The sequence below is a fragment of the Ahaetulla prasina genome, chromosome 2 (assembly GCF_028640845.1).
Source record: "Ahaetulla prasina isolate Xishuangbanna chromosome 2, ASM2864084v1, whole genome shotgun sequence".
Taxonomy (NCBI): Eukaryota; Metazoa; Chordata; class Lepidosauria; order Squamata; family Colubridae; genus Ahaetulla; species Ahaetulla prasina.
In genome coordinates, this window is record NC_080540.1 from 19293310 (window position 1) to 19315346 (window position 22037).

At 48.3% G+C, this 22037-nt stretch overlaps 1 protein-coding gene across 3 annotated transcripts; it reads right to left on the reverse strand.

Annotated features, from left to right (window-relative positions):
- Positions 1 to 555: 555 nt before the first annotated feature.
- On the reverse strand, positions 556 to 17534 carry LOC131191211 (uncharacterized). Of its 3 annotated transcripts, none has more exons than XM_058169109.1 (2): positions 3500 to 4408; positions 556 to 1623 (listed from the first exon to the last, which is right to left on the reverse strand). In XM_058169109.1, exons 1-2 carry the CDS (start codon positions 3537 to 3539, stop codon positions 710 to 712), a joined length of 954 nt encoding a protein of 317 aa, XP_058025092.1. In that variant the 5' UTR covers positions 3540 to 4408; the 3' UTR covers positions 556 to 709. The 3 variants fall into 3 exon arrangements, with proteins under 3 accessions (XP_058025092.1, XP_058025095.1, XP_058025094.1); XM_058169112.1 differs by lacking the exon at positions 3500 to 4408 and adding an exon at positions 14938 to 16103 and having other exon boundaries at positions 557 to 1623; XM_058169111.1 differs by lacking the exon at positions 3500 to 4408 and adding an exon at positions 17377 to 17534 and having other exon boundaries at positions 559 to 1623.
- Between the last annotated feature and the right edge of the window lie 4503 nt (positions 17535 to 22037).

Sequence of the window (22037 nt, forward strand, 5' to 3'; positions counted from 1 at the left end):
TTTGGAAGGCAATTTTCTTTTTTGCTTCTTAACTGCCATATTTTAGCTGTTGAAGTTGGGGGTGGTTGTTGGAGCAGTAGAAAGTTAGTCACAAAACATTCCGTATTCAAGGACATCCTGCGTCTGATGGAGACTGCTGAAGATTGTATCCAATTGAGTGTGAAGAGTTGGACAATGGGATGAACTTGTGGGTGTGGGACTGGGCTGTGAACTGTCAGCTGGGTGTAGAAAACCTGGAAGCTTTCAGTTTCGGATTTTCCCAGCTGTGCCAACATGACATCTCTAATAAATTGGAACTTTGAGGAACCTCAAGCCTCAGAGTTTTATTTCGTTGGGGGTGTTCCTTGGAACCCTGACAACTCTTTGGATAAGACTTTGCTCCCCCATCTGACACCTTGGACCACCAAATATCACTGCCAAACCCTTTGCTGTGAGAAAGCAAGTGCTGAGACAGGGAAAAAACATCATCTCCTTTTTATCTTCCTTGCAATACAAATATTGTGGGATCTGTATCCAAAACATAGCCTAACAGTTGAATTAGAAAGAAGGTGTTTAGAGGCCAAGGATATTATAGAAGGAACAGGATACCCAGTAACAATTTAAAACTTTATTTAAAGCAATCATTAAAAAGAGAGAAGAATACAATATGGAAAAGACAGCATTGATGGAGCTTCCCACCACACTGTCTTCTTTGATATCATTCCTTAACTTAGTGCCTTACAAATAATCGGGCCCACCAAGCCCATTCTCTACCTTTTACACGAAATGCAATCTTCCCCTGCGTATCTTTGTATACATTGATTTCATTCTTCCCAGCTTCTGAGCGGAAGGTCACATTACTCCCTCCGCACGAGACCTGCAACACAGCATTGTCCTGTACAACTTGTGGTTCCTTGGGAAATTCCTCTATCGCCTTATTTAGGCACTGCCGCAGCTCCTCCGATCCTTCAAGGGAGGCCAGCTGTTGGTAGACATTCAGGAGGCTGCCAAGGTTGAGCGGTAAAGGTTGGCGCCTCAGCCTTGCTACATAGACTTGTGAATTGGCTTCTTTGACCGTGTAGTGTGTTTGGCGATCCACCCAAAACACCTCGATATAGTTTTCTCCTTTCCCTGACACAAATTCCTTCCTCGTTCCGTTACACTCAAGGATCATCTTGGCATTCTCCTTTACTATCTGTGGCTCTGAGGTGAATTCCTTGATCGCTGTGTCGAAGCAGTTTTTCATGGCCTCACAAAATGGTTCGGATTTCTGGGCTTCTAGCAGGGATGTCACAGTGAGATTTTTAGGGGCCGCTTCTTTAAAAGGGACAATGGGGGTTATGTTGTACCCAAATGGATGCCTTGTAAAATTTACCTTCAATAATAAAAACAAAAAAACCAGGATGAAAACCAAGGTGAGACCTTTGATGGAAGGCAGGGTCAGTGGGTACTTGTGGAAGACGCAGGACACAGTATTTTTGATGCCGCTCCTTATGTTGTGCCACAACATTGTGGATTGTTGTAAGAAGAGTCCCCAGATTTTCTTCGGGTAGGAAGATCTACAAACCAGTTTGAACGCGTCAGCTTCTTCATCAATCAGAAAAGGTTTAGGGAGATTATTCTCCTCTTTCATAGTGGCAAAAGCTGTCAAGGAAAAAAAAAGAGTTTGGAATTAGGGACTCCTAAGCCACAAAACGGGAACACAACTTATTGCCGTAACTGCCACAGTACTGGCAAACCGCTCAATGCAGGGGTGAAATGCTCCCGGTTTGGACTGGATCGCCCGATCTCGTAGTGATGGCGGCGGGTGGTTCGGAGACCCGGTAGCAAAAATCCCTGCCCTCCCCATGCCCAGCTGAGCCACACGATCATCAGAGGTGTTTTTTTTTTAACTTTTAAAAGTATTTTTTCTTCGACCGAAAAAATGCTTTTAAAAGTAAAAAAAAAAAAAGTTGGCCATGCCCATCCAGCCACATTACCCCCCTCACCAAGCCATGCCCACAGAACCGGTAGTAACACATTTTATATTTCACCACTGCTCTAAAATGGTTTTCTTTGAACTTTTAAAGGGGGGAAGATTTTATTAAGATTGCCCAGCCTCACAAGGTCAAGCTGCCCCTTATCTGAGAAGGTAGCTAACTCCTGCTTCTTTAGTTTATCCCATTACCAAACACAAACAAAAAAACAGCTTGGTCAGATGCTTTATAGGTAGTCCTTGATTATGACCACAAAGGGAACTAGAACTTTCATGGCTACTGAATGCAGTCATTAAATAAGGTGGGCTCAATGCTGAGCCACAAGGGCCTCTTGTGGCTCAGACTGTTAAGACAGTCTGTTATTAACACAGCTGCTTGCAATTACTGCAGGTTCAAGTCCCACCAGGCCCAAGGTTGACTCAGCCTTCCATCCTTTATAAGGTAAGTAAAATGAGGACCCAAATTGTTGGGGGCAATAAGTTGACTTTGTATATAAATATACAAATAGAATGAAGACTATTGCTAACATAGTGTAAGCCGCCCTGAGTCTTCGGAGAAGGGCGGAATATAAATGCAAATAAAAAAAAATGCTATGATCCACTTTGGTCACTAAGTGAATCACCAGTCATTAAATAAATCCCCATTGTCATTAAGTGAACCCAGCTTTCCCCATTGAGTTTGCTTGCCACCTGAGAAGGTCACAAATGGCAATAATATGACTTAAAGACATTACAACCGACATAAATACTTGCTGGTTGCCAAGTGCCCGAAATTTTGACCATGGGGACACTGTGAAAGTCAAAAGTGTGAGGACCTGTTGTCACGTTAACATCGTAAGTTACTGATTGTTAAATGAGTGGTCACTTGTCAAGGACTACCTGCATATATACTGTATTTTTTGGAGTATAAGACGCACCCCCTCCCCTTAAAAGAGGGTGAAAATCTGGGTGCGTCTTCTACACCAAATGTTACATCAGGCATACCTGAGGGGAGGGGGGAGTTAGGGCGGTGGCGGCAATGGCAGCAGGCAGCTGATTGGCGGTATTCTCCAATCCCCAATCGGAGAGGTGGGATTCAAACAGTTTGGCAAAACCATTTGTTAAATTGCGGAGAATCGGCTGATTCCACCAGTCGAGAAGTTAGCCGAGCATGCCCTGCTGCCCCGCTGCTGGGCCTGCCACCCCGCCACCGAACCTCCGGACCTGCTGCCCCGCTCGCCACCGGACGTGCCACTCCATCGCATCACCACTGGACCTGCTGCCTTGCTGCTGGACCTGCTGCCCCATCGCATCGCCACCACCCCATTGCATCACCACTGGACGTGCCACTGCTGGACCTCTGGACCTGCCATCCCACTCGCTGCCAGACCTGCCGTCCCATCGCATCACTGCCACCCCATTTCATCGCCGCTGGACCTGCTGCCCTGAAGCCAGACTTGCCGCCTCGCTGCCGGACCTGCCACCCACTTGCCGCTGAACCTGCCGCCCCATTGCATTGCCACCACCCCATTGCATCACTGCCGCCCCATCGCATCACCACTAGACCTGCCGCCTCGCCGCTGGACCTCCAGACCTGCCGTCCCATCACATCACTGCCATTCCATCGCCTCACTGCCAGACCTGCTGCCCCGCCTCCAGACCTGCCGCCTCACCGCCAGGCTGCCGCACCTGCCGCTTTGCTCGCCACTGGACCTGCCGCCCCATTGCATCGCTGGGCCTGCCACACCTCCTGGACTGCATGGACTGTGAGGCCAGAGACACACAGAGAGGTATGGCTTGGCTTCCAGCTCTGGAGAGGGTGGGCAAGGGTTAGGGTTAAGGGTTAGGCTTAGGCTAAGTGCCTGTTTGTCTTTGTAAGGGGTTAGGGTTAGGATTAGGGAGGAAAAGAATCACCAATGTCCTAAAATTCTCAGCTTGCTATTCTTAGTTTAGGGTGGAGGCGTAATGAGCAAGTGTGGCATGTACTGTATATGGCAGTGATGGTTAACCTTTTTGGTGCCGAGTGCCCAAACTCGCACGTGGCCGAACCCCCAAAATGAAATGTGCGCGCCCCCACACACATATGCCCCGCAGATGCATACGCATCCCTCCGTGCCCTGTTTTGGCTTCCAGGTTGGTGCAGGAGGTCTTTCAGGCTCAAAACGGGATGCAGAGAACACGCAAACTCCCCAAATGCAATGCAAACGTCCCTGGCACATGCGTCTTGCCCACCGTGCATGTGTGGCAGAGACCCAAAGACAAGCTGGCCAGTGGGAGGCATGTGCGCATGCACAGTGGAGCTGGGCTGGGGCAATGGCTGGCATGCCTACAGAAAGGGCTCTGCCATAGGTTCGCCATCATGGGTATATGGTATACCGGTATCTTGTGTCTGAATGTATGAACATGGTTTCAGCTACAGTGCTCTGTATTGTTATAAAGGACACATTATTTTTCTTGCAGTATAATGTTTCTAAAAGGCTCTGCGCATGCGCGAGAATGGTAGCGGCTTAGAGGAGCCCGAATCGGCGGTGGCGGCTTTCCCTGAAATGGAGGCTTCGGGCTGACTCACCAGGCTTCTCCGGTCCCTCGGCGTGTGGTTCGATCTGTCTGGCTGCCGCTGGAGAGGTTTGTGGCCTCTCGGTTAGGCGACAGCCGAGAACGGGCCGAGGGACGGAGTGGCGGTCCGGAAGGGGGCGGCCATCTTGGAGGAAGCGAAGCGAAGACGCGATGGAGGCGAGGGAGGCCTGCTGTTCGTTGCGGGCTTCGGCCTCGGCTCTGGCCCTGCCTTGCCCAGCGGAGGGGAGTGGAGCGGCCCTGCCTCGTTTTGCGGAGCCCTGCCCAGCCGAGCGGAGCCCTGCCCAGCCCAGCGGAGCCTGCCCAGCGAGCCCTGCCCAGCGGAGCCTGCCCAGCGGCCCAGCGGAGCCTGCCCAGCGCCCAGCGAGCCCTGCCCAGCGGAGCTCTGCCCAGTGGCCCAGCGGCGAGCCCTGCCCAGCGGAGCCCTGCCCAGCGGCCCAGCGGCGAGCCCTGCCCAGCGGAGCCCTGCCCAGCGGCCCAGTGGCGAGTCCTGCCCAGCGGAGCCCTGCCCAGCGGCCCAGCGGCGAGCCCTGCCTAGCGGAGCCCTTTCCAGCGGCGACCCCGGCGATCTTGGCCAAATTCCAGCGGCGTGAGATCGTCGGTGATCCCGGCCTGGCTCCGACGGCTTCGGGGTGTGGATTCGGCCTGGTTTCAGCTGGCGCGAATCCCGGCCCGTTTTTGCCTGTCGGTGGGCTTGCCGGCGCCTTCGGCGCCAGTTCCATCGGCGCCAGTTCCATCGGCGCTGGTTGCGCCCGGCGAGGCTATGTGGACCGCGAGGTGCCTGTCCAACGGCGCCCTGTATTTGGCAGCCCCACCGAGGATGGGTGTGGTAACGCCCCGGTGGGAGAGGAGGCCGGAACCGTGGCTGAGGTTTGTCCTCTTGTGGCCTGTTTTGTCATCGAATGGCCCCTGGTGGCCTGGCTTGCTCCATCGTATTTTCCTTTGTGGCCTTATGGCCTGGCTTGCTCCATTTTATTTCCGCCCCTATCCCGGACCATGGGTCATCTAAACTGGGCGGTCATGCATGTCCATCTGCGGATGGAGTGGATTGGACTGGATTGGACTAGCTTGGACTGGTCTAGGGACTTGGGCAGACCGCTAGCCATGTCTACCTGATTAAGATCTATTGTAGAACTGCTTTCCATAGGCACGCTATGGAGACTGTCGGCCTGTCTGTTCCTGTTTTGTCATCGCTATCCGGTTCCTGCTCCATTTGTCCTTTGACCAACTGGACTCCCGCTGGAAGACTCACCATTTCTATTACTTTGGGATTTTACCACCTTAGCATCCCTCGCCGATTCGCACTTTCCTATGCGCTACACTGCACGTGAACTCTTGCGCCTGCGAGGTGCCCCCGCCTCGCAGGAATGGCCCATATCGCTACCAAGGGCCGGCCTCAATGACGGGTCTTGGGACCCACAGAGGTGGCATGCGAGAAGAAAGAGCCTTTGGGGGTTTTTAGACAGGGCATTTTTAAGGGGTGGGAGGGGTAGGGCGGGTGATGGGGGTAGCCCGTCGGGAGGGAAACCAGTTCCAGCGCATGCTCGTGGCGATTATCAAATGGGTTCGGAGGTTATGGGGGGGGAGGGTGTTCCTTTGTGTGAGGGTGAGTCTATTGGCACGGTAAGTGGGAGGGGCAGATATGGCGGAAGGGGGGGATCGTATCGACATAGGGGGTCACGCGTTCGATGTATGCAGGCGATCGCGTGCCCCGGTCCCCCTAACTTTACCCCTTCCCCCGGTTGTCCCGGCCCCCCCAGCCTGGGCCTTCGCCTGATGTTATGCAACGCACGGTCCGTGGCCAAGGCCCCCCTAATACATGATCTAATTCAGGGGGGTGCCGCGGATATTATAGGCGTTACGGAGACCTGGTTGGGCAATGAAGGGGGTGTGCCCCTGGTTGAGATGTGCCCACCGGGTTTCCGTGCATTCCATCAGCCGAGGGCCCAGGGTAGGGGTGGAGGGGTGGCGGTTGTGATTAAAGAGAGTCTAGAGCCGAGGGAGACCACTGTACCTCAGATAGCCGGGTGTGAATCCCTCTTTGTGAGGTGGGGTCATAGATGTCAGATGGGCTTGCTGGTCGCGTACCTGGCTCCTTGCTGCGTGACAGCTGCCCTGCCCGAGCTCCTAGAGGTGCTTGCCGGGGTGGCGGTGGAGACCCCCAGACTTTTAGTCATGGGGGACTTTAACCTGCCATCTGCCGGCTCGTCATCGACGGTAGCTCGGGAGTTCTTGGCTTCCATGACGGCCTTGGACCTGACTCAAGTAGTGGATGGCCCCACTCACATCGGGGGTGGCACACTGGACCTGATTTTTGTCTCTGGTCAGTGGTTGAGAGATCTGGACTTAAAGGAAATAGTCATTGAACCTTTGTCATGGTCAGATCACTCTCTCCTTCGCCTGGACTTTCTGACCGCTACCCAACACCGCAGGGAGACGGAACCATTACGTTGGTACCGCCCCAGGCGCCTGATGGACCCAGAGAGGTTCCGGACGGAGCTTGGGCCATTTCCTGAGGGTCTGGCTCACGGCACGGCAGAGGAACTGGCTGCAGCCTGGGAACGGGCTGCGGCCGGGCTTTAGACCGTGTCAGGCCTTTGCGGCCTCTGACCCGCGAGATCCCAACCGCCCTTGGTTCTCCGAGGAGCTGAGGGGATGAAACGCCGGAGAAGACGCCTAGAGAGTTCCTGGAGGTCCAGCCGCTCAGAGGTTGATCGGACACTAGTTAGATCCTATACTAGGACCTACCTAGTGGCACTGAGGAAGCGAGGCGTTGCTACGCCTCCCTCATTGCGCCGGCAGATAACCGCCCAGCTGCCCTGTTTGGTGACCCGCCTCCTCCTTCACCAGGGGAGCGGGATGACCCGTTGCAGGGACGTGCTGAGGAGTTTAACGGTTATCTATACGATAAAATCGTTCAGCTGAAGGACGGTCTGGACCAAGATTGCAGCGATTCGGACGGGACGTCTGAGGGCGGTCTTGGTGATGTTATGTGGGATGAGTTTGACCCTGTGACTCCCGAGGACATGGACAGGTTGCTGGGTAGATTGAATGCCACCACATGTTTACTGGACCCGTGCCCCTCCTGGCTGGTGCTGGCCACTCAGGAAGTGACACGAGGCTGGCTCCAGGGATTACGAGTGCTTCTTGTTGGAGGGAGTCTTTCCGGCCGCCTTGAAAGAGGCGGTGGTGAGGCCCTCCTCAAGAAGCCTTCCTGGACCCGCTGTTTTAGGTAATTATCGCCCAGTCTCCAACCCGCTCGCGCGAAGGTTGTAGAGAGTATGGTGGCATATCAGTTTCCCCTTCACCTGGAGGAAACTGTCTATCTGGACCTGCTCCAGTCCGGCTTCCGCCCGGTTACAGCACTGAGACGGCTTTGGTCGCGTTGGTGGATGATCTCTGGAGGGCCAGGATAGGGGTTATTCCTCTGCCCTGGTCCTATTAGACCTCTCAGCGGCTTTCGATACCATCGACCATGGTATCCTGCTGCGCCGGTTGGGGGATTGGGAGTGGGAGGCAGATATGGCGGAAGGGGGATTGTATCGACATAGGGGTCACGCGTCGATGTATGCAGGCGATCGCGCCCCGATCCCCTAACTTTACCCGTTCCCGGATGGTCAGGACTCAGAGCCTGGGCCTTCGCCTGATGTTATGCAACGCACGGTCCGTGGCCAAGGCCCCCTTAATACATGATCTAATTCAGGGGGGTGCCGCGGATATTATAGGCGTTACGGAGACCTGGTTGGGCAATGAAGGGGGTGTGCCCCTGGTTGAGATGTGCCCACCGGGTTTCCGTGCATTCCATCAGCCGAGGGCCCAGGGTAGGGGTGGAGGGGTGGCGGTTGTGATTAAAGAGAGTCTAGAGCCGAGGGAGACCACTGTACCTCAGATAGCCGGGTGTGAATCCCTCTTTGTGAGGTGGGGTCATAGATGTCAGATGGGCTTGCTGGTGGCGTACCTGGCGCCTTGCTGGGTGCCAGCTGCCCTGCCCGAGCTGCTAGAGGTGCTTGCCGGGGTGGCGGTGGAGACCCCCAGACTTTTAGTCATGGGGGACTTTAACCGGCCATCTGCCGGCTCGCCATCGACGGTAGCTCGGGAGTTCTTGGCTTCCATGACGGCCTTGGACCTGACTCAAGTAGTGGATGGCCCCACTCACATCGGGGGTGGCACACTGGACCTGATTTTTGTCTCTGGTCAGTGGTTGAGAGATCTGTACTTAAAGGAAATAGTCATTGAACCTTTGTCATGGTCAGATCACTCTCCTTCGCCTGGACTTTCTGACCGCTACCCAACACCGCAGGGAGACGGAACCATTACGCTGGTACCGCCCCAGGCGCCTGATGGACCCAGAGAGGTTCCGGACGGAGCTTGGGCCATTTCCTGAGGGTCTGGCTCACGGCACGGCAGAGGAACTGGCTGCAGCCTGGGAACGGGCTGCGGCCGGGCTTTAGACCGTGTCAGGCCTTTGCGGCCTCTGACCCGGCGAGATCCCAACCGCCCTTGGTTCTCCGAGGAGCTGAGGGGGATGAAACGCCGGAGAAGACGCCTAGAGAGTTCCTGGAGGTCCAGCCGTTCAGAGGCTGATCGGACACTAGTTAGATCCTATACTAGGACCTACCTAGTGGCACTGGGGGAAGCGAGGCGTTGCTACGCCTCCTCATTGCGGCGGCAGATACCCGCCCAGCTGCCCTGTTTCGGGTGCCCCCCCCCCCCCTCCCCCAGGGGGAGCGGGATGACCCGTTGCAGGGACGTGCTGAGGAGTTTAACGGTTATCTATACGATAAAATCGTTCAGTTGAAGGACGGTCTGGACCAAGATTGCAGCGATTCGGACGGGACGTCTGAGGGCGGTCTTGGTGATGTTGTGTGGGATGAGTTTGACCCTGTGACTCCGAGGACATGGACAGGTTGCTGGGTAGATTGAATGCCACCACATGTTTACTGGACCCGTGCCCTCCTGGCTGGTGCTGGCCACTCAGGAGGTGACACGAGGCTGGCTCCAGGGATTACGAGTGCTTCTTTGTTGGAGGGAGTCTTCCGCCGCCTTGAAAGAGGCGGTGGTGAGGCCCTCCTCAAGAAGCCTTCCTGACCCGCTGTTTTAGGTAATTATCGCCCAGTCTCCAACCCGCTCGCGAAGGTTGTAGAGAGTATGGTGGCATATCAGTTTCCCCTTCACCTGGAGGAAACTGTCTATCTGGACCTGCTCCAGTCCGCTTCCGCCCGGTTACAGCACTGAGACGGCTTTGGTCGCGTTGGTGGATGATCTCTGGAGGGCCAGGATAGGGGTTATTCCTCTGCCCTGGTCCTATTAGACCTCTCAGCGGCTTTCGATACCATCGACCATGGTATCCTGCTGCGCCGGTTGGGGGATTGGGAGTGGAGGCACCGCTTATCGGTGGTTCTCCTCCTATCTCTCCGACCGGTCGCAGACGGTGTTGACGGGCAGAGGTCACCCGCGGCGCCTCACTTGTGGGGTGCCGCAGGGGTCGATTCTCTCGCCCCTTTTGTTCAACATCTATATGAAGCCGCTGGGTGAGATCATCAGTGGCTTCGGTGTGAGGTACCAGCTGTACGCTGATGACACCCAGCTGTACTTTTCCACACCGGGCCACCCCAATGAAGCCATCGAAGTGCTGTCCCGGTGTCTGGAAGCCGTACGGGTCTGGATGGGGAGGAACAGGCTCAAGCTCAATCCCTCCAAGACGGAGTGGCTGTGGATGCCGGCATCCCGGTACAGTCAGCTGAGTCCGCGGCTGACTGTCGGGAGCGAGTCATTGGCCCCGATGGAGAGGGTGCGCAATTTGGGCGTTCTCCTGGATGAACGGCTGTCTTTTGAAGACCATTTGACGGCCATCTCCAGGAGAGCTTTCCACCAGGTCCGCCTGGTGCGCCAATTGCGCCCCTTTCTAGACCGGGATGCCTTGTGCACAGTCACTCACGCCCTTGTGACGTCTCGCCTGGACTACTGCAATGCTCTCTACATGGGGCTCCCCTTGAGGGGCATCCGGAGGCTACAGTTAGTCCAGAATGCAGCTGCGCGGGTGATTGAGGGAGCCCCTCGTGGCTCCCGAGTGACACCTATCCTGCGCCGGCTGCACTGGCTACCTGTGGCCTTCCGGGTGCGCTTCAAGGTGTTGGTGAATGTCTTTAAAGCGCTCCATGGCATAGGGCCGGGATACTTACGGGACCGCCTGCTGCTACCGAATACCTCTCACCGACCCGTGCGCTCTCACAGAGAGGGGCTCCTCAGGGTGCCATCGGCGCGACAGTGTCGTCTGGCGACGCCCAGGGGAAGGGCCTTCTCTGTGGGGGCTCCCGCCCTCTGGAACGAACTCCCCCCAGGACTTCGTCAACTTCCGGACCTCCGAACCTTTCGCCGCGAGCTTAAAACCTACTTATTCATCTGCGCTGGACTGGGTTAGTGTTTTAATGGGTTTTAATGGGTTTTTAGCTCTAAATTTTAATCCTGGCCAATTTTAATAAGTTTTTTAATTGTGTTTTAATTTGTATTTATTGTATTGTATTTTTACCTGGCTGTGAACCGCCCTGAGTCCTTCGGGAGAAGGGCGGTATACAAATTTAAATAATAAATAAATAAATAAATAAATAGTACCTCCTGATGCTACATACCGGTACAAGGATGTCAAAGCAAAAAAAGACAAGCATATAAAATCTCTTTTAAGCTGGAGGTTGTGAAATATGCTGAGGAACATGGAAACAGAACAGTGGAGAAACAATTTAGACCACCTCCAACTGAAAAAATGATGAGAGAGTGGAGGATACAGTAAAGGATAAAAGCAAGCACAACTTTTGTGGGCTTCCTGCAAAGTGGCCACAGTTAGAGGACGACATGAAAGACTGGATCACACGTCACAGGAACAGTGGCTTCACAGTTTCCACAAAAATAGTAATATATGAAGCAAAATGCACTGCTGTACAGAAAGGTATTTGGGATTTTATTGGATCACTATCGTGGTGCTTCAGATTTATGAGGCTATAATATAGCCTTGCTATGTGCACCAAAACTAGAATTGCGCAAAAAATGTCAAATATGAATCTAAGATTCTGTCTTTTCATACATTTGTGATAAGACTCCAGGAAGAAAAATAATTTTGAAATTGGCCAGATTGGGAATATGGATGAAGTCCTACTAACCTTTGATGTGCCATCTAATAAGACTGTTAATGTGAAAGGTGCCAAAAGCATGAAAAGTTCCCTTCAAGCATAACCGTGAAAGCCTCAGGACATAAGAAAACACATTACACGGTTGTGTTGTCCTGCTGTGCAGAGGGCACCAAATTGCCCACCGATGTTAATTTTCAAAAGGAAATCCTTCCCAAAAGAAAGTGATTCCAAGAGGTGTTGTTGTTAATGTCCATGAGAAAGGATGGATGGACAAAAATGGAATGAGAGTATGGGTTGAAAAAGTGTGGTCCAAACATCCTGGAGGGCTTCTGAAAAAACCTGCTTTATTAGTGCTCGACCAATTTAGAGCACATATTAATGAAACTACAAAGAGATTCGAAGAAGTGAAGACTCATCTAGCTGTAATTCCTGGGGGTTTTACTAGCTGGTTGCAACCTCTTGACGTTTTCATCAACAAACCATTCAAAGTCTACATGCGAGAAGAGTGGAACAAATGGATGGCTGCTGGTAATCAAAATCTGACACCTACTGGATGAATGAGGAGGCCCACTATCACTCAAGTTTGGGAATGGGTGAAAACATCATGGCACTCAGTGAAGGACAAAATTGTTACACGGTCATTCAAAAAATGTGGCATTAGCAATGCCTTAGATGATATTCTTTATGAAGGTAGTGAAGAAAATGGTATCAGTGATTGTGAGCAACTGAGCTTTCTAAATTCTGACACCAGCAATGAGGATGAGTTCTTGGGGGTTTCCAGATAATTAGAGGAGTGTTTGAACCTTAAAGTCTCTTTTCATTTGTTAATGGCAGTGATGATGGTTTTTAATATCGCTGTTGACTTTACACAGTTGTAAAAATCATTCTGCTATATATTATTAAATATATTACTACACCATTTGGTTCAGAATATTTTTTTTCCTCGTTTTCCTCCTCTAAAATCTAGGTGTGTCATATAGTCATATACCCTGAAAAATACGGTAATATACATTTCCCAGAAACTTATATTTACATTTTTAATTATTTTGGCTTCCAAAATAAGCAATCAACATAAATCATACTAGGAAATTAAATAGAAGAATATACCGTATTTTTCAGACTTTAGGATGCTCCGAAGTATACCTAGCTTATGGGGAGGAAAACAAGAAAAAAAAATCTGCCTCTGCCTCCCAGCAATTTGCCTCTTTGCAGCAAACAGCCTAATCAGCTTCAGCACAGCCTGATTTAGCACGAGCAGCTGATTGGTGGTTGGTTCTGCCTCCCGGTATACCGCCTATCAGCTGTTCCAGGCTGCGGGGATTGCTGCCGCCCATCGGCGCTGCTGCCTATCACCACCTCTGCAGCCCCCATTTGCCCCACAAATTGTTGGGGGCAATATGCCGACTCTGTAAACTGCTTAAAAGCACTGTAAAGCTGTATGTCTAAGTGCTATTGCTATTCTCCCATGTTCACCTGCACTGATTAAGCATTTAATTAATGATTCCCTTTAGTACTATTATACTTGCATTGTCCCAGCAATATATACTCCTCATGCAAGTTATTGCAGGGTAGTTCTCATTTACTGACCACAGCTGAGATCAGCAACTCCATCTCTAAATGACTTGGTTGCAAATCGAAAAATTATGTGACTGCGATTTATAGCATCAGTTCCCGTTGTGGTCATTAAACAAATCACACATGGTTGTTAAACGGGAAGCCATAGGACTGTGACTTGTGCCATTATGCAGGCTTCCCCATTGACACTGCTTGTTGGTAGCCAAAATAAAAGTTGCAAATTGGCAATCACATGATCATGGATCATTGTGGCTGCTGTAATTGTGTGCCTGCTGCCAAACACCCAAAGCACAATCACATGACTGCAGGGGACACTATAATGGTCACAAGTTCGAGGACCATCATAAGTCCCATTTGTTCAGTGCTGTTACAAGTTCAAATGTGAGGACCACCTTATATGTGAAAAAATTATCATTGTGAAATGTCATAGGTCGTTACAACAATGCCAGCAACAGGAGCAGAACTACCATTCATAACAAGAGCTCATCATCTGCAGCCACTGCTGTTAAAAGAGAGGCAGTATCAGCTGAAAAGAAAGAGGACAATGGAGAGTTGGCACAGCATTTTTTCCAAGGATATGAAACAATTTCTCCCACTTCTTTCCCAAATATGAAAGATGTAGGCCCTGCCTGGGGTGGGGAGAGGAAGGCACTGCTCTAATGCTACTAGGAATCACTTATAACCCAGTAAAATGCCATTAAAGAAGATTTCTAAGATTTTCCTTTGTTGCCACAATATAAAAAAGCTGTTGATATTCTAGAAAGAGTGCCGAGAAGAACTACAAAGATGATTAGAGGACTGGAGACTAAAACATATGAAGAACAGTTGTAGGGATTGGGTATGTCTAGTTTAATGAAAAGAAGGACTAGGGGAGACATGATAGCAGTGTTCCAATATCTCAGAGGATACCTCCCACAATATCTCCCACAAAGAAGAGGGAGTCAACCTATTCCCCAAAGCACCTGAAGGCAGGACAAGAAGCAAGGGATGGAAACTAATCAAGGAAAGAACCAACCTAGAACTAAGAAATTTCATGACAGTTAGAAGAATTAATTAGTGGAACGACTTGCCTCCAAAAGTTGTGAATGCTCCAACACTGGAGTGTTTAAGAGATTGGACAACAACTTATCTAAAATGGTATTAGATCTCCTGCTTAAGCAAGAGGCTGGGCTAGAGGTCCCTTCCAACAATTAACAATTCTGTTAATCAGAATTGTTCAAGCCATGGTATTCCCTGTGACACTCTATAGAAGCAAAAGTTGGACTTCTAAGAAGCAGGATAGGAAGAATATTGATGCCTTTGAACTTTATGTTGGAGAAGACTCCTGAGAGTACCCTAGATAGCCATGAAAACCAGCTAATGGATCAACCAACAAATCAGCTCAGAGTTCTCTCATTTGAGACACAAATGACCAGGCTCAAATTATCCTCTTTCAGACACAGGATGTGAAGACTCAACCCTCCGGAAAAGCTTCTAATGCTGGGAAAGTGGAAGGAAAGCCAAGAGGAAGACTAGCAGCAAGGCCTATACACTCAAAACAGTGGCAATGAGTGTACAGTTGGGAGAACAAGCGCGGGGCAGATCATCATGGAGAAACATCTGCTAGGAGCAGATAACTTCATGATACATGATGAGTCAAGACTGTCAATAGTAAATTAATCTGCAAATCACCAGGGTAGTTCTCAATTCTGATGAGCAAAGGGAAGGAACCAATAAAAACTCAAGACTCACCTTTGGCCTCCATGTTGCAGAACAGCCTTCCCTAACCTGGCCAACCCTGGCTGCTTTGAATGACTTGGCCAAGATAAGGGCAAAAAGGCCCCAGAATTGCAAACCGCTCAGGTTTCTGCTCTCTGCACAATGCACTACTACAGGTCCACAGAGATACGTAATCGAGGAGGATAATTCTCCTCCTTTTGAGAGCTCTTCAGGCAGCTGATAGGCAGGCCCGTTTCCCAAACCTCACCAGAAATGATGAAATGGAAATGGAAATGGAAAAGGAAAACGAAACTTTGTCCACTCTCCCAAACACCCCCCCACCCCTTGTTATCAGCTAAAAGGATTTAAGCAAAGGGGGGGGGGGAGAGATCCTCCTATTGGCTGAAAATCTGCTTGCGAAATCTCTTACAAAGAACTGTAATGCGAGTTGTTTGGGAAGCCGGTAAATTATTTGCGTTTCTTTGGCAACCGTAACCTGCAATGAGGGTCCCCGATCTCTTTGTGCTGCGTCTCCTGCAAAGTCATGGAATCAATCATCAACCAATCCATTACCTCACACTTAGAAACTAACAACCTACTCTCCAATAAACAATTTGGTTTCAGGAAAAAATTATCATGTAACTTACAACTTCTCCACTGTAAAAACATATGGACTACAAATCTTGATCAAGGCAAAACAATAGATGCAATCTACATAGACTTCTGCAAAGCTTTTGACTCAGTAGTACACGATAAACTTCTCCTAAAACTAACATCCTATGGCATCTCAGGACCCCTTCACAAATGGATATCTGCTTTTCTGTCTAACAGACAACAAGTGGTCAAAATTGGCAATGCTCTATCAAATCCTGTTCCTGTCAAGAGTGACGTTCCTCAAGGCAGCGTCCTTGGACCAATACTCTTCATACTATACATTAATGATCTTTGTGACCATATCGCAAGTAATTGTGTTCTCTTTGCTGACGATGTCAAACTATTTAACACCACAGACAATACATCTATCATTCAAAAAGACCTTGATCATCTAACCGCTTGGTCTAAAACTTGGCAACTCCAAATCTCAACCAGCAAATGCTCAGTCTTACATATAGGAAAAAAGAACCCAAACACTAAGTACATACTAGATGGACATTACCTTACAGATGACCCCCATCCCGTTAAAGACCTTGGAGTTTTCATGTCAAATGATCTAAGTGCCAAAGCCCACTGCAACTACATAGCAAAAAAAGCTCTAAGAGTTGTAAACCTAATTTATGTAGCTTCTTTCCAAAACACCACACTACTAACCAGAGCATATAAAACATTTGCTAGACCAATTCTAGAATACAGCTCGCCTGTTTGGAACCCTCACCACATCTCTGACATCAATACAATTGAACGTGTCCAGAAATATTTTACAAGAAGAGTTCTCCATTCCTCTGAAAACAACAAAATACCTTATCCCACCAGACTTGAAATCCTAGGCTTAGAAAACTTGGAAACTCTGTCGTCTTCGACAAGACCTAAATTTAATTCACAGAATCATCTATTGTAGTGTCCTTCCTGTTAAAGTCTACTTCAGCTTGAATTGCAATAATACAAGGGCAACCAATAGATTTAAACTTAATGTCAACCGCTTTAATCTAGATTGCAGAAAATATAACTTCTGTAACAGAATCATCAGTGCTTGGAATACTTTACCTGACTCTGTGGTCTCTTCCCATAATCCTAAAAGCTTTAACCAAAAACTCTCTACTATTGACCTCACCCCATTCCTAAGAGGACCATAAGGGGCGTGCATAAGTGCACAAACCTGCCTACCGTTCCTGTCCTATTTTCTTTTTTTTTCTTTTCTTCTTCCTATATACATATATGCTTATACCTCCTTATATTTACTCATATATGTTTATATATTATATAATCTTTTTGTATGATGCCTACATATATTATGACAAAATAAATAAATAAATAAATAAATGCGTAAGGAAACGCATCCCGTGTTAATAAATTCAGAAATTTGGGAACGTCTTCTAAAGGTCGTGCATTACTATGGGTGCTTGGGGGGGGGCTCAAGGGCGGTTCCTAGTAAAATGGGGGCCATTTTACTAGGAACCGATACGCCTATTAGGAGCGCGACTAAACCAAATCCTAAAACACCGATTTCGCCAGGAGAAAGGAAGACGCCTCTCTCTAGCCAAATGAGGGTATGGGGTGGGTGGGTGGAGGTATAAACTCTGCCGCTTCCAAGAACTTTGGAAGGGAAACGATGACCCTCAGCTCAGCCCCTTTATTCGACTCTTCTTCGACAAGAGAGCCGATTTCCCCCTTCTCTGGCTGATAGAACCGCTCATATCCAAAGTTAACAAAAGGCGCAGGCTAGGGAGGAAAGATGCGTGGGGGGCGGGGGGGGGGAGCGAAGGAAAGAAAGAGAAGCAGATTTGAGTCTGATCATCCCATCGAAGCAGGAGTTACCAGACTGCGCCCCAAGCGCAGTAGGGGAGCCCATCTCGGCTTCTTTCTTCGACAGAACTTTCCGAAAGTGTACGTACGCCGACTCGAAGCAGAACGTTTCGGGCGTGGAACTCCTGGCGGCCAATAGCTACGAGCCGGATTAGACCGGAGGCGTCTTCCAGGTCCGGTGCCTAGCTTCCCCCCTCGCCCCCCCCCCGGCCGGCTTTGCGCAAGGGCGAGACGGCTTCGCAGGCTGAAGGGGTTATAGTGACGCCCCTCCCCGCTTTTACCAAAAAACAAACCCGGGCTTGCTTCTTTCAATAAAGGAGAATAAGTTGTAGCTTAGAGTTGAAATGAGAGGTACTTGGTGCTCTCCGAGCTTGGTTGTTTCCTTGCAGATGTTTTATTGCCCAAATTAGGTAACATCATCAGTAACTTTCTTTGGTTAAACGCAGGGGTGAAATCCAGCAGGTTCTGACGGGTTCTGGAGAAGTGGAAAAAAGTGGAAATTCTGGGTAGTGGAAATTTTGAGTAGTTCGGAGAATTGGCAAATACCATGTCTGGCGGGCCCCAGGGTGGGGTGGGAATGGAGGTTTTGCAATCCTTCCCCCAGGAGTGGGGGATTTTGCAGTATCCTTCCCCTGCTATATCCACCAAGCCATGCCCACAGAACTGATAGTAAAAAAAAATGGATTTCACCACTGGTTAAACGCAGTGGTGGGATTAAAATAATTTAACAACCGGTTCTCTGCCCTAATGATTTCTTCCAACAACCAGTTCACCAAACTGCTCAGAAAGTTAACAACCGGTTCTCCTGAAGTGGTGCGAACTGGCTGAATCCCACCACTGGTTAAATGTATAAGCCGCCTCAAGCGAATCTCAGTGGCAGTATGCTACAATAGTTATAAAATCCATCAAAATGAAATATTAAACAATATTAGCCTCCCAACTAGTACTCCAAGCCACATACAACATTCAAATATCCAATGTCTGCTTTTCTTCTTCTTCTTTAGGATTACATCAAGCCCACTTACCAGAATTCAACATTAATATTGTTCAGAGTTGAAATCTGATCAAGGAAGCATTTCCCCCAAATTAGCACTAGAATTAAAACGGTGCTATGTATGTGAGCTAGCGTGGCTGAAAACCTGAGCACATTCAGTAACTAAGAATGCTCCCTAAATGTTAGAGAATGGACAAGCAGAAGCAGGTGAGAATGGAGAATCCTCCTGCAACCCACAATGGGAACACAGCTGTCATTCCAGCAAGCAACTATTTTGTGTAACCTCTGAAGAAAATTTTTGTAACTCCTGGAAAGGCAGTTTTCTGTGTTCAGTTTGAGTTTGGAGGAGGTGGACATCATGAGAAATACAATAATCCCTGCGAGCTAAAACCTGGATAGCTGAGAGAGCCCATATGTCCATTAGTCCATCAACTTTTGTCAATATCCCATTTCCAACCTAGGCAGATTTTTCCAATTATCCAGACTGACATGGGAAAAATATTCAGATATTCAAAGTATTCAAACCCAGAACTGGCAGCTTTATTAAATCAACAGGGACTGGATATGGACAATGGTTTTTAGGCCAGTTCTTTTGGAATTAAATCTTTGGAAATATTGTTTGCTCTCACTCTTCCTATAGAACATAGACAGAAATAGATGTGGTTGTGTTGTTTTTTCTTTCCTATCTAGATTGGGAAAAGGGGGCCTTTTAAAAGAGTTTGGATCAATGCCTCTGAAAGAAAACTTCCAAAACTGCAACAATATGACACCATGTCATTCCATTGCGTTTAATATCAAAGTACATTCACAGAACTACCCATAAGTTTGAACCATAACCTCCGGCAGCATATATTTAATTCAGTGTTCATTTAGAGCCTATTTTTCTACAGCAGACTGCCCTTCACAAGACTGTATCCCAGGTAAAGCAATTTGAGGATCTGGTGTGGCAAAAGAGTTTTAGAACTACCACAGACTGTGTTAGATAACCATTCTGGATAGGATTACATGAAACCCACCACCAGAATTCAACATCAATATTGTTTCACAGTTGAAATCTGATCAAGGAAGCATTTTCTCCCTAATTAACACTAGAATTAACGAGTGGTGCCTTGTATGTGAGCTAGCAAGGCAGAAATGGGGACAGAATGAAAGGCAGTTCTGAATTTCTTATTTGGTTCATATCTGACCAATTTTCCAGATCGTTAAAACGTTTATGTGCTACTTAAGAGAGGAAAAGAAAATACTCTTGTGTAGCGTTTTTAAAGCTATTTCTCAGAAGAGGAAACAGTTTAGGCCTCCCTCAGAACAAGCATTCAGAAATCTGAGGATTATGAACTACATATAATGTAGGTGAGATGTCCTGACAGCAAGAGGCTTCTTCTTACTTACTGGTAACTTCTTAATGTTTCTTACCTCAGAAACATTAGGATGCATGGATTTCAACTCTTACACTGGGAGAATTCTAGTAGAAATCTACATATCTTAGTTGCTGAGATTCTGAAACAGTGGGTTAGACCAAGGCTAATTGTATCTTAGGAGAAATCACATTTTGATTCAGGAGAGAAGAATTCTCTGTAAGCCAATCTAAAACAGTTGTTAAACAGGTTCTAGGAACAACAGCAATTATATCTAAACAGGCTAAATATCACATTTGTTTCTACTGCACAGTGCACAAGTGCTAAAAGTCAGATCAGTGAAAGGGTGATGAAATGGTAATTGGACTCTATGGCTAAAAAGCAATCTCATTGAAGTCAGTTTCATCTCCAAGTTGATCAATTTCTTTGTTGAACTGAGCAAAGACGCCCATTTCTTGTTCAATAGCTTGGACTCGATCCTGAATAGAAAACATGGTGTTCTGGAGCTGATCCACAAGATTCTTTAACGTATCCTGGTTGGTCAACACCATACGCAGAGCTTCTTGATTCTTCAGAATAGCATCTACATAAGGCAAGAGACACATAAGTATGACCATTCTTCTTCCAAGAAGTGACTTGTACCTAGTTTTTTCCTATTTCCCTATGCTCCATTTTACCCTCAAATAATTTAATCCAATACTATACAAAGATTTTAAAGCAATCTGACATGGAATTTTGGGAGCTGTAGCCCCAGCATATATGGACAGTACCAGTTTGGGAAAGGTAGATTTCATGTCAGTTGAGGGGAATTTTTAGCAAGTTCACACAACTGTATAAATCCTGGCTAGTGAGCCATAGTTTACCAAATTCATAACTATTGCTGGATTCACAAACCACATCTCAGCCAGGATATATAAACCAGTCTACGATTGGGCAAAAATCCAAGAAAAGTGATAAAAAATTTATTCTGACAAAAAATATGAATTTGAGGCAAAAAACCCACAATGAAACCTGCAATACAATTCCATGATGCTGTGGTTTTCAAAAACCCTCTAGTGTATCCCTGGTTTTAGTAAAGGCAAATGTGGACCCATTTAAAAATCATGAATAATGCTATTAAAACATTTAGACTTATCTTTTGGAGTTTTAGAGGCATAGCATTTTTCCTTAGATCATTATGAATAAAAAAACTTTCCTAAAACACAAATCTATTATATATTAGAACAGCACAAATGAAACATTATAATATAGGTAAGCACAATAGAACCAGAATTTCTGTTAAGCAAGGCAGCTGTTAAATGTGCTGCACCCAATTTTACAACCTGTTTTTTGCCATGGTTGTAAACCACTTAGAGAGGGCTGTAAAGCACTATGAAGTGGTATCAGTGGTGGGTTGCTACCGGTTCTCCCCGGTTTGGGTGAGCCGGTAGCAGAGATGTTGAAGTGACAGCGAACTGGTTCACTCCGACCCGTCATCTGGGCCCTCCTGCATGCCCCTGCACTATACCTACCTTTATTCCTGTTTTTAGCCCAGCTGAAAGATGTGGCAGAGCAGATTGCAATGCCTCAGCTGTTCAGCCAATGTGCTTGCACAAAGCGCATGTACGAAGCGAACTGGTGGTAATACCGGTTAGAACCCACCACTATAGGTAGAGGTTCCCCTCGCACATACGTGCTAGTCGTTGCTGACTCTAGGGGGCGGTGCTCATCTCCGTTTCAAAGCCGAAGAGCCAGCGCTGTCCGAAGACGTCTCCGTGGTCATGTGGCCGGCATGACTCAACGCCAAAGGCACACGGAACGCTGTTACCTTCCCACCAAAGGTGGTCCCTATTTTTTCTACTTGCATTTTTACGTGCTTTCGAAACTGTTAGGTTGGCAGAAGCTGGGACAAGTAACGGGAGCTCACCCCGTTACACGGCAGCAATAGGGATTCGAACCGCCGAGCTGCCGAACTTTCGATCGACAAGCTCAACGTCCTAGCCCCTGAGCCACCGAGTCCATTGCAATTGTATACTTATTACATATTAAAATTATTAATATATTGATTATATATATTGTGTAGATTAAATGCTGATGCAATCTTTGGGTAGAGTGATAGTGCAGAGGTATCAAACGCGTCACATCACATTGCTATCATGTGATGTTTCCCCCATTCAGAGCTGGGGTGGGCGTGGCCTACGTGTGACACATTCAGCCTGTGGGCCGCCAGTTTGACACCCCTGGTGTAGAGTGTACAATCAATCTACACAGATTTATTTTCTAGGAAAAGCATACTTCTCTAATCCAATGCTTCCTTCCAATGCATTGGACTACCATTATCCCAG